A 12,103-nucleotide genomic window follows, 5' to 3' on the forward strand; every position below is an offset into this window, starting at 1 on the left:
AATATTTATATTTATATTACATATAAAATAGAATTCTCTAAAAACTTTATTAGCATATCATTTTAAAAGGATGAAATTTTGACTGCAATTAATGAAGCAGATAAGATACCTGTCGTATCGAAATTTGACGTGCAAAATTGCTTCGTAGGTCTGTATCGCTCGATGACGGATAAATCATTATCTGAAGTATTATCCTGGCACTGGAGATCATTCGAATGCACGTAAACATCATAATTTAACTTGCACGCTCCTTCATTTCTCGCCGCAAGATGATTTCCTTGATACAACAGCAGAACAATGGACAGCATCAATCTTCTCGAGACACTCGGTATCTTCATGTTATCAAAACTGTTATCACATGCGCCGCAAATTGTACTATATCGTAACGCTCCATATAGTTTCCTTTACGCACTGAGAACTGGAATTGTTATTTTATTGTGCCATCTCAATAATTGCTTGATTTGTATATTCCCATGTTTCTTCAATATTTGTGTTGATATATCTACAATAATAAATTTATATTGTTTTTCGGATATATTACAATTGAGAAATATCGCATGCGCTTTCCGGCACCGATCGCCGTTTGACGAATCGTATTGATCAGTACCAAAGATTCGGGCATTTATAGGAGAAAGCGAGAAACTCGAAAGCGAGACGATTGACGGTTTTTGTGGTCGAAAAAAACGGTTAATCGTCGCTCGATCGTGTCGACGATTTTGTTCGCGCGATTTCTTATTCGCGGACAGACATGTCATCATCGGCCCGTGACGTTTTGTAATGAAACGTAAACAAAACATTTCAACCCGATCTAGTCTAGAAACAAAATACACATTTACATTTTAGTATTAAAAATAACTATCTCTAATCAATTCTCTTTCTTTCTTCCTATTGATAAAGATATACTATGTCTGCGTTTTATGCAATTTTCTTGTACCTGTTTCATTTTATATTTTGAGAATAAAATGTCTATACTTTTGAAAAATAAAATGAAATACATAATATATTTTCTTCGAAAAGTGTCACTATGTATGTAGGTAATTAAATTATGCGAACGAGTCGAGCTAATGCCCAACAAATCGAATTAACCGACGACTTAATACAATTACTAGGGCAGCAGGGTAGACGATTTTGAGGCTTCTTCTGTATGTTGTTGAAAATCGTTACACAGTTTTCGTATGTCAATCGTAAGTGACGTTTAGTTTCCTTTTGCTTCTAGGCGCGCTGGTGAAAATCGTATCGCACATATAAAAAGGTAAAAATGGGCAAAGAAGACGCAGAAACTATAGCCCTAAGGAAAGAACTGGAGAGTCTCATTGACAAGTGCAAGGTTTAAGTGTTTTATAATGTTATATCGCAATTATAATTTTTAGTATATATGAATGTTATAAAACTTTCCGGTATAAATTTGTTTTTATTCTTACCCCTGTGTCTTATTCGCTTCATCAGGAAGAGCAGAAGAAGCAGCAGGATACGACTTTGGAACAAGCGTGCGGCGGAGTGGCAGATGCTCCGAAAGTTAAATTGTCGACTAAGAAGTTGCTGAAAGGGCATATCAATAAAGTCAACTCGGTGCATTACAGCGGCGATAATCGGTTAGTTCTAGTCAGTAAAGCGTGCTTCACACGATCTGTAATTCGTCGTACATTCTATATCATGATATTTTACTTTTTCAAATGTTTTTTGCATATTACACAAGACATGAAATTATAAATAGAATTTTCAATTCGCTTTCCAATTTTATCGTCAATTACATAGATCGTCTAAAAAACAGATTTAACGATTCCTCAATCACGAACTATAAACGCTCTTACTTTTTTTTACACATTTGCTTTGATAGCGATGTACTAATAAAGCTCTCAGAGATTTTATCGTATCTCGAAAATTTGTTATCGTTAATATTGTACTGAAAGAATCATTGATGATCTAAATTTATCTATACTTTCGCACGCGCGTAGACATTGCGTGACCGGTTCATTGGATGGAAAGTTGATCATCTGGGATTCATGGACCGGTAACAAGGTGCAGGTCATCCCGTTGCGTTCAGCCTGGGTGATGTCAGTTGCATTCGCGCAGTCCGGAAATTTTGTCGCGTGCGGCGGTATGGACAACATGTGCACCGTCTATGACGTGAACAATCGCGACGCCACGGGATCCGCCAAGATCATAAGGGAGCTGCTGGGTTACGAGGGATTCCTGTCGTCTTGCAGATTTCTCGATGATAAGAACCTCATCACGGGATCCGGCGACATGAAAATGTATCTGATTAAGCAATGTTGAGGATAGGCAATATTTTTTTATGAGTAATTATGCAAATGGTGAATATCTTGTGTATATCTCTAGTTGCATATGGGATCTTGAGGCCAATAAAAAAACGACAGATTTCGAGGCGCATGCGGGCGACGTAGTGAGCATTAGCTTGTCTCCCGACGGCAACACTTACGTTACCGGCTCGGTCGACAAAACTTGCAAACTGTGGGATCTACGAGAAGAGAAAGCCAAGCAGACGTTCTTCGGTCATGATGCTGATGTAAACTCCGTTTGTGTAAGTGCTTTCAAAATTCGCGTATTAAAGATATTTCAGTAAATTATACATTGCGAATTTATTAAATTCGTTCGCTATATATGTATTCTTGACCAATTGTCGCTTTGTTTATCCAGTATCATCCTTCCGGGCAAGGTTTCGTAACAGCGTCCGAGGACAAGACGGCAAGACTGTGGGACTTCAGATCCGATCAGGAATTGGCCACCTTCAAGCCGCCAAGCTCGAATCCCGGATTTACGTCATGCGGCTTGTCTTTAAGCGGCAGATTCATATTTTGCGGCAGTGACGATAATTCCATTCACATATGGGATACGTTGAAGAACCAACACAATGGTAAGTCTATCGATTCGTGTCTCGTACTGAAGAATTGTATTTTTATAATGCAAAATAATTATGTTAAATATATCCAAGATCTATAGATTGATTTCGTTGCGTCTTGTATCAATCACATTTTTGGACATGATTTTTAAAATTCTTCTCTTTGTTAACTTTAAAAACGCTTGTTCTTATTTCAAGGTGTTTTGTCGGGCCATGAGAACAGAGTGACGTCGCTCAGTGTCGCTGGCAACGGGATGGCAATAGCCAGTTGCTCCTGGGATCAGTACGTTCGAATTTGGGTGTGAACATAGCATGTGATTTACGTGATTATAGTGAGTAAAAGTGATCGATGAGAAGACACCGGACGGAATATATTACTAAAAATATATTGATGTTAAAAGCCGATCGATTCTTCTTGCACGAAACCTGCACAGCGATCCTAGTTCAATTAAGTTCTTATCGACATAAGCTGCTTTTTTCATTAACGTTTTCATTTTACAATTACGTCATCAATACAAATCATATCTTGATTTATGTTAAACTGCGTTCGCAACTTATATCCATTGTTAAACTAAGTGTTACAAAATATATAAATTTCTTCGAGATATTGATTTCGGATCCATTTTACATGTCGGAAATAAATCTCCATTTCATGAATAATTATATTAATATTATCTTTCTTATCAGCAGTGTAGCTTACGAACTATAATTGTGCACGAGTGATGTTTGATAAATTTTAAAATGAATTTTCTTGCCATCCTTAAAAATGATAATCTAATTAATTCGTAAGCCACACATTTGGTTGTGGCAATGCGAGTTGCATTTGCATTATTTATTTCTATAACATAGACATATTACACGATTCGTTTTTTCTATCGATGTTGTAGAGAGCGTTAAAAAAATCGTATCGCGCATGTTTTGAAATTTACTTACTAATGCAATATAATAGGGATTTGGTATATCGATTAGGCATGAAGCGATCGATGAACATCAAAAATACTTGTGTTCTCTTCGGCGAATCTGGTCGCTGCCGTGGTGAGATATACTTCATTTATGCTATTTATTCTTGTGAGCATCAACCTAAATTAGCGACAAATATATGGGACGCGTGTGTTAAAACATTTAAAACTTATAAAGATCCTTTATAGTATGTCATAAAATTGCCATAACTATCCAGCAAATTCGTGAATAATCTTTTCCTAGTCGAAGCTCGAGAGTCGAATTCTATATGTATATTCTATATATTCTATATATAAATAAACGGATGTAAACTCTATTACACAATTATCTATACTGTACACAATAAACGTAGCAACGTTAAAGAAGATGCCCTAAAACTTCGATTAATCTCTACTATATGAATCATGATGACACAATTCTTAAATGGCCGTACGCGCACGAGGAGAACTTACGCGATGTCTAACATAAATATACGACGCGATTTCGACGGAATTAAAACATCGATCACAAGACTGTCTCTCAACATGATCGGCACATCGTACGTATGTATGTACAATCACTCACGGTCCGTTGCTGGATGCAGATCGATGTGATGACACTTAAGTCCATGAAAACACTTTCAAAACAGAGACGGATTAAAATCCGTCCAGATGAACAAGCAAGGCGACGATTACTGTGGCTCCGGCTTCTTTAGTGGCCCACTTACTGGACTCGCAGTGCAGATCGGTGCTGTCTTTGTCAGCGGGACTGATCGTATACGAGCCTGGTCTTACCAGCAATTGGAATGCTGTCGACACGTTCAGTTTTTTATTCGATTGCATATCGATATACCTATATACAAAAAGTTGACAAAATTAAATTATATTTTAAATTTACGATATAAAAGAGCGCACGTCTCTTTATATAAAACAAGCTACTCACGGATACTTTCTAGTAAATTCCTCGGACGCAGCGTACTTGATGCTGGGCGAGAACGATACCTGCAAGTTCTGATCCTCGCTTTTTGTACCCGCTGTCAAGTTGCTCACGTCTAATTGCTCTTTGGTCATAAGCTCTCCTCTATCTAAGATCAATCTATACATGCGTCATGTATAAGTTAATATGATAAACAATATATCGAGAAGAGATAAAAAAATCTCGCTCTGAGATTATTCGTATTACCTTATCGCATCTAGTCGTATACCGTAGAACGCAACGTGCCACTTGTCTGTCGTGCTCTGTGGGATCTGATTGGCATTAATGCTTTGTTTCAACGGGAACCTGGTCCAGCCGACCGGTATCGCGAATTCTGCAGGTGGTTCGCCCTTTTTGCAGATCGCGTTATCACCGTCCACCTTGTAGCACGTACTACAGTAGCAGAGTATCTCGTCGGTAGAGAAGAATTCGTCTGGCAGAACAAGCGACTTCTTCAGCTGCATGCACGCCTTTAGATAGTCGCACTTTCTTGACGCGACGATGGTAGACCCGAGTGGAGTGGACGGTAACGATGACGGCATCAGCGGTATCGAGGTCGTGTCCCGCGTTTGGTTGACTATCATGTTCTGGCTCGGAAGTATGTTCCCGTTGAATATTGAGTTGTCGCGGATCGATGCGACGTTGTCCCGACTCGCGTAAGACCGTGGTTCGTGGAAGCCGGAACAAACGTTGTTGGGTAGATCCGATAGATTGTTCTGCTGCACACTGCTATTAACGACTTGACTATTGGACGCTATGCTTTCATTAATCGCATTGTTAGCATTCGTCGCCGTAATCGCCGCATTCAGGCTGGTCATGTTACTGGCGCTCGCGACCATGCCTTTCTGTATATTAATGTTAGTCGCGTTGTTTATCTCAACATTTGTACACTCGTTTCGAATACTTAAAACACTCACAAGCGCGCGATTCCCCGCCGAGTCGAGATTAGATTCGCTCGAGTTGTTTTCGGGCTGATTGTTCAACGGCGCTTGTCCGGCATTATCCAGGTACACTCTATTTTTGGCGCTTCGCGCATCGTTATTCAACCCCGAACACGAGTCCGAATTGTTACTGTCGACACTCGACGCCGCTTTGTTAGTAATGCTATTGTTTGCCAGATTCGCACTGTCAAAAGACGAATACTTGGCTTCGAGGTTGCCATCTCTGGTGCTCGAACCGCATTGACTTGGTACACTCGGTGACGTCGAGGATGGCGAGAGATCAGAAGTAGTTGCCATCGCATTCTCCTTCTCGTGACACTCTAAATCTGCTTTCTCGCGCGAATTCTCCACGTCTTCTGTTTCCACGCTTGTACACTCAATAGGAGCCACGAGCGTATTGTCGATGGCGACGTTCGTATAAGTGGATTCTTCATTGACGCCTGAGATGGACACCTGCTCGCACTGACCGTACAGATCGATCACGGCGAAGACATACGGCGGCAGATCGGTCGCAGCCACACCCTGATCAACGCCGTTAATGAACAAATGCAATCGGTTGTCTTCGTCGATCAACAAACCCACGATAGAGTTACACTGAAGATTTTCCAAGCCGGCGCCGTACTTTGTTTTCACCCTTATGCCATTGTGAAATATCCAGTCGCTGCAGATGATCCATGAGTGCCTCTTAAAACCGAGCGCCGTCAACGGGAAGCTTGTCTGCTTTTCCGGCGTTATGCAGGAAACGCCGCAGAGAATATTCGACACCCAACGTTCATTTAGCTTATCTATTTTCACTTGGAATGGCTTACCCTTTATTAACGGTCGACTGGACATCACTACACCCTGATTATAACTAGCTACTCGCCTGGCGATCGTCTTTGTTTCCAGCTGAATATTTCTGCCATGATTCTCGTGGAACTCATAGTTCCCATCCCCGTCGGCAGTGGTTACGCTGACGATGGCGGGTTGCGTTGGCGTAAGCATCGCCTCGTTCATTAATTTTCCTTCGGACACGTCGATAGATGTATCCATTCCCGCGTCATTCCTCGTCGGCATCGGATCCAGCAGAAGCTCCAACGAATCCTGCAGCCTCAGACTGGCGTTGGGAGATATCACGGGATTTTGCTGCTTGCTACTAGTGATGTTCACGGCCACAGTACTGCCAAAGAGCTCGATCACCGCATACACAATCTCCGGTATGTCAGATGCCGCTACGCCCATATCCTCGCCATTCATGTAGAACTTGAGATTGCCCTCGGGTGTGCGTTTCACGCCGATCTTGTCGCTTACCCGTAACCAATCCAGACTCGTGCAATAATTCGAGGTGAGCGCGAAACCCATATGCCTCACCTCGTTACCCGTCAGGTACCAAGCATCACTAGGTATGGACGTCATACCGGGCACAAGATTCATCGATGTCAACCAGTTCCCTGTTTCGTTACTCAAGACACCTAACCTCAGACAACCGCTCCACTCACGCGCTACTTCCTGAATCGCGATTTCGAATAGCTCGTTATTTTCCAGAGGAGCGTCACTCAAAAGCACGGCATTATTGTATTCCCTGCATCTAGTTGCTACCGTTCTATCACTATTCAATTGTATATTCAGTCCAACCGATTCGTGAAACTTGTGCAGAATCTCCGTTTGCGCCTGAGGTTGGATCACCGAAGTCGGCTGTTGACTAATACTGTTTTCCGACGGTAAATACTGCTGTGTCAGCGGATCCCTGCGCTCAGGCAACACAATCGTCACCTGAAATAAAACACTTGGAATTAAATGCGCTAAAAAACGTGCGATTTTTGTCATTATCGAGCGAGCGTCATTCGTTATACCTGTGCGCATTGTCCATATAGATCGATTACTGGATAAACGTTTGGTGGTAGACCCGTACAAGCAGAACCCTGATCTACTCCATCCAAAAAATAATGCAAGGAAGAATCCGAACATCGCATCATTCCGATCCGATTGCCCTCCATTAATTTATCTAAATCGCAAGAATAATTATTGCGCAACGTAACTCCGTCGCGCATTACTGTCGATCCTGAGAGCATCCACGTGTCATGATCGATATCCGTCATCGTAGATGGGAATTCCAATTCATCGGGTCTTATCACAGTAACACCTGTGATTTTATGTAAGAGATTATATGGACAACTCTTATTATATTTGACAGATATATAATTGGGATAGCAATTACCTGCTTCTATAGCACCAGACCATCTAGCAACCATTTTATCTATCGTCACTTCGAACATTTCACCGTCGCGTAGCGCGCGATTCGCAATTACAATAGCTTCGTTGAATTCACCCAGAGCTCGCGGTCTGGACGCTGTCAAACCGTTGTTCGTGATTCTCGCATTTTTACCATGTACATGATGAAACCTTAGATCACTGTCAACAGAATCGCACGATTATATATATATATATACACGTTCAACAATATAATATCAATAAATCTATAAATTTGTATCTCCAATTTTGTCAGATAATCGCACCTGTACAACGTTGTATTGCTAAAACTAGAATTGTTTGTAGTCGGACTGTAAAAGTCTACGTTATCAACTATGGTAGCTTGGGCGGCCTGCCCGTAGAGGTCAATTACACCGTAGACTCTTTCCGGTACATTCATTGCGGCCACACCCTGATCCGCGCCGTTCACATAAAAGTGCAGGGTCGAGTTATCTTTTCTCATCACGCCTACACGATCACCGATCTGCAGACGATCCAGATTCTGACCGTATTGATCTATCATCGTCGTACCGTTGTGCATCACGCCGTTGCCCGTCATCATCCACGTGCCGGATCTGCAAGCGATATGAGCCACCTTCGAGCAACAACATAAGCGGGTAAACAACTTACCGCGCCCTTCGTAGTTCTTCATGGTTTGTAAGATGGCTTAAAACCGATGCGCGCGGCCTTACTTACCTGACATTTGTCATGGTAAAGGGAAACTCCAATTCCGTTGGGGAATGCGTGGTAACTCCTATCTCGATAGAACCGGCCCATTTCGTGACGATTTTGTCTAATCTGACTTCGAACAGCTCATTGGGCTTCAATGGTCTCGAAGTTAATACTACTCCATTATTGAAGTCATCTATGGCACTGTGCAAATAAAATTTATATTTGTTAAGAAGAGATTAGATAATAATTTCGAAGAATATTTATTAGATGAATAATAAATATATTTTTTCACTTACTTAGGTCTATGTGCTGTACGTCCGTTGTTGATTACATCGGCATGTGTTCCGCAACAGGGATGAAACATTAGTCTATCAGGTAATTCCTCTTCTCCAACTTCTGCAAAATTCATTATATTAGAAATATCAATGATAACAGCACTTTCCATTTATATAAAAAATGGATATTCGCATATTATTACCTTCACTTTCCAGACCCTGTAGCTGCAATGTGTTTCTCCTTGTAACTAGATTTTGTTCTTCTCTTTCGTCACGATCGACAATGGTTACTTTTACAGTCATTCCATAAAGATCTATTACACCCCACACACCTGTTGGTATTTTAGCAGCGATACCTTGATCCAAACCATTTATTAAATAGTGAAGATCTCCATTACTCTGCCTAATCATTCCCACACGGTCTCCTTCCTAAAAAATGATGCCCAATAAATTTGATGCAAAAGAGAAACAGTAAAACAATAGGTTCAGCATTATAAATCTAGTCTTATTTTACCCTCAATTCGTCCAAGTTAAACTCTCCGTACTCCCGTTGTGTGCCTTTACCATTTGTTAAAATACCACAGCCGGACATCATTGTTGTGCCAGAACGCATATTGGTCATTGTTGCTGGAAATTCTAGCGCTGTAGGACTATGAGTTGTAACACCAACTTCTATGCTTCCCGACCATTTGTAAACTAATCTATCTATTCGTATCTACAAGTAATAGTTTCGCAATTTATGAAGTAAATAAGAAATAGTAAATTATTTTGACATAAAATAATAATCACAAGAAAAAATCATTTAATTATGCTATTGCAATTTACTCAAGTGCTCTTGTGTAATTTTACATATTTCTGAATGCTTACTTCGAATAATTCATTATCCCGTAGTGGCCTATGTGTCATTACAACACCATTGTTGAACTCATCGAGCGGTCTCCGCCTCTCAGCAGTTCTGGCATTGTTGGACAGCTTCACCAACGTTCCAACTCTTTCGTGAAACTTCAATCTATCTTCTCTTATTGCGGCGGGGGTGGGATTTTTCGGTAAATTAACATTTACATTGACATTTAAATTAACATTTAAGTTAGCGACTAGATTTGTTGTTGAGGAACTGGAGGTTTCCCCCATAACATAATCATTATTAATCTCGACTTCGTCTTTCGGCATGTTACACAAAGTGGCAAGTCTGGGATGAGCTACACTGACTTGTACACAATCACCATACATGTCTACAACGGCAAAAATACGCTCCGGAATATTGCTGACAGCAACGCCTTGCGAAACACCATTGATGTAGAATAGTAGTTCATGCTATAATTGCAAATAGAAAATTATCATTAATTACTATCTAGAGAATATGAATAAATCATAGATCATAATGAATTATAAATTACATTGGATGTTCGCATTACTCCTAAAGTATTTCCCTCCTCTAAATCATTAAGATCCGTTCCATACATATCGACAATTCGATCTCCATCGTGAACTATGCCACAGCCAGTCATAATCCAAGATCCATGGCGAAGGTTTATGGCACAGGATGGTATTTCCAATGTCTCTGGATTGCATTCTGTCACTCCAATTTCTATACTGCCACTCCATGATATCATCTGTATAATTTTTTAAATGTATATATAACAGTTTTCGCAAGATTATAATAAACAGATAATAAACAAATACATAAAATGCAATTATCGGAATTTTAATAAAATACATATTTATCGATCTGTGTGCTATCATATCTCTCGAAGAAATCCAATTAGACATTTCAAACGCGCGAGCACCCGATGAGGAAAATAATACAAAAGATGTTTCTGTCTGTCGACAAACACAACACATCGTACCACGTGCACAAGACATTCTGTACTCCACAATTATTTCGCGTTGAGATTGTCGCAGAAGATGGTGCACTTGGTTGCGTTACAAGGCTGTACACATGGGCGCGAGAGTTTGTCGGGAAAAATATTTGCGTGTCGTGTGTGTGTGTGTGGAGCGCGCGCGTGTACATACCTTCTTGTCGATGGTGACTTCGAAGAGCTCGTCATCCTGGAGCGGCTCAGCGCTAAACACCAGACCGTAATTGTACTCGGAGAAATTGCGCGTGGCGGTGCAATTATTGTTGCTGAGGGTGACACGATGGCCGCATCGCCGATGAAACATGTCGAACCCAGTTTCACTCACACCGTGTCGCGTCGCGCCGTCGTGTCCCACGGACCCCGCAATCGCTCGACGAACGTACCAGCGCGCCGCGCGCGCGCCGCTGCGTCGCGACGCATCGCTGCCCTTCTCGCCCTCCGCACGCCGGCGCACGCTCGTCCACACTCGACTCGGTGGTTTCTGCAGTCGATCTAAATCAATCTAAATACAAATGAGAGAATTGCATGCGAATGAATGAGACACGGAGTTGGGATATTTGAGCGGAAAAATAAAAAATGCGAGGAATAGGGGAAGAAAATACATATATATATGTGTGTATAATGAATGCAGAGAGAGCGAATCTTTCAGCAGAGCAGATTCTATTCCTCGTTGCGTTGCGTTACGCTTCCTGTATCTGGAATGAGATGATAAAGGATAAAGTCGTTTTATCCGGTCTTTAATCCCAGAGCTTCCTTGCCATTTATTTTTTTCATTCTTTTCTTTTTCAGCTTTGAACTAAATAAATTATTTGGGGCAAAATAAAATTATATTAATTAGCATGATAAAATTGATTAGTCGCAAAAGATTCGCGCGCATATGCAGTTGGACCAGTTGGATGCAATTGAATTTTTTTCTATTGTCAGATAGAAGCCTGAGAGGGGTCACGCCGCCGTTTTTCATAAGACACATTTTCTAATTGGTACAGTAACGTCAACTAGATTCATTTTAGAGCCGGTGGAACTACATGGCCAGATCCACTTTTTGAAGCCATGGTAAAATGACCGGTTGGTGCATGTCCGTGCTAAACACATTATATATGGATCAAAATTGCGGAGAAATATTATGGATTTATTAATGTTTTATTAGGTGTGCGTGATGTTTTGCCATTCTAGTATATATTACAGCGATAATAAGTTATTATTGAAGTATTTTTATGTATTATTTTTATATACGCACATATGTGATATAAAATAAATTTTCTTAAATTAATTTCCTTATTAATTATTTTCCTAATTTTTAAATATATAACGTGTAGAAGATATTTACAATAAATTGCTTTTTTCTTATTCTCG

General features: G+C 40.7%; 3 protein-coding genes across 5 annotated transcripts in view; 1 reads left to right on the forward strand and 2 right to left on the reverse strand.

Annotated features, from left to right (window-relative positions):
* The window catches only part of LOC115245513 (multifunctional procollagen lysine hydroxylase and glycosyltransferase LH3-like), a 10,563-nt gene extending 9,033 nt beyond the window's left edge, over positions 1 to 1,530 (reverse strand). Inside the window, exons 1-2 of one of the 2 annotated variants that reach the window (XM_029823887.1) lie at positions 1,422 to 1,530; positions 110 to 502 (exon numbers count right to left, since the gene is read on the reverse strand). In XM_029823887.1, the coding sequence (XP_029679747.1) occupies positions 110 to 338 (229 nt within the window). In that variant the 5' untranslated portion in view covers positions 339 to 502; positions 1,422 to 1,530. Of the gene's footprint in view, positions 1 to 109; positions 503 to 1,421 lie in introns of those variants that run through there. The other variant, XM_029823891.1, reaches the window with a different exon arrangement.
* Positions 1,005 to 3,463, forward strand: LOC115245521 (guanine nucleotide-binding protein subunit beta-2). Of its 2 annotated transcripts, XM_029823893.1 has the most exons (7): positions 1,005 to 1,142; positions 1,217 to 1,327; positions 1,447 to 1,592; positions 1,956 to 2,255; positions 2,341 to 2,542; positions 2,659 to 2,875; positions 3,059 to 3,463. In XM_029823893.1, the coding sequence occupies exons 2-7, from the start codon at positions 1,259 to 1,261 to the stop codon at positions 3,163 to 3,165; spliced, it is 1,041 nt and encodes a 346-aa protein (XP_029679753.1). In that variant the 5' UTR covers positions 1,005 to 1,142; positions 1,217 to 1,258; the 3' UTR covers positions 3,166 to 3,463. The 2 variants fall into 2 exon arrangements, with proteins under 2 accessions (XP_029679753.1, XP_029679752.1); XM_029823892.1 differs by lacking the exon at positions 1,005 to 1,142 and having other exon boundaries at positions 1,150 to 1,327.
* Positions 3,464 to 3,910: 447 nt separating this feature from the next.
* On the reverse strand, positions 3,911 to 11,170 carry LOC115245509 (neuralized-like protein 4). The gene is made up of 13 exons (XM_029823876.1): positions 10,905 to 11,170; positions 10,289 to 10,504; positions 9,759 to 10,205; positions 9,406 to 9,606; positions 9,095 to 9,320; positions 8,913 to 9,012; positions 8,641 to 8,817; positions 8,211 to 8,519; positions 7,913 to 8,106; positions 7,548 to 7,837; positions 4,982 to 7,467; positions 4,742 to 4,894; positions 3,911 to 4,651 (listed from the first exon to the last, which is right to left on the reverse strand). Exons 1-13 carry the CDS (start codon positions 11,052 to 11,054, stop codon positions 4,456 to 4,458), a joined length of 5,145 nt encoding a protein of 1,714 aa, XP_029679736.1. The 5' UTR covers positions 11,055 to 11,170; the 3' UTR covers positions 3,911 to 4,455.
* Positions 11,171 to 12,103: the final 933 nt, after the last annotated feature.

Source organism: Formica exsecta, unplaced genomic scaffold, assembly GCF_003651465.1.
Source record: "Formica exsecta isolate Colony F162 unplaced genomic scaffold, ASM365146v1 scaffold122, whole genome shotgun sequence".
Classification (NCBI taxonomy): domain Eukaryota; kingdom Metazoa; phylum Arthropoda; class Insecta; order Hymenoptera; family Formicidae; genus Formica; species Formica exsecta.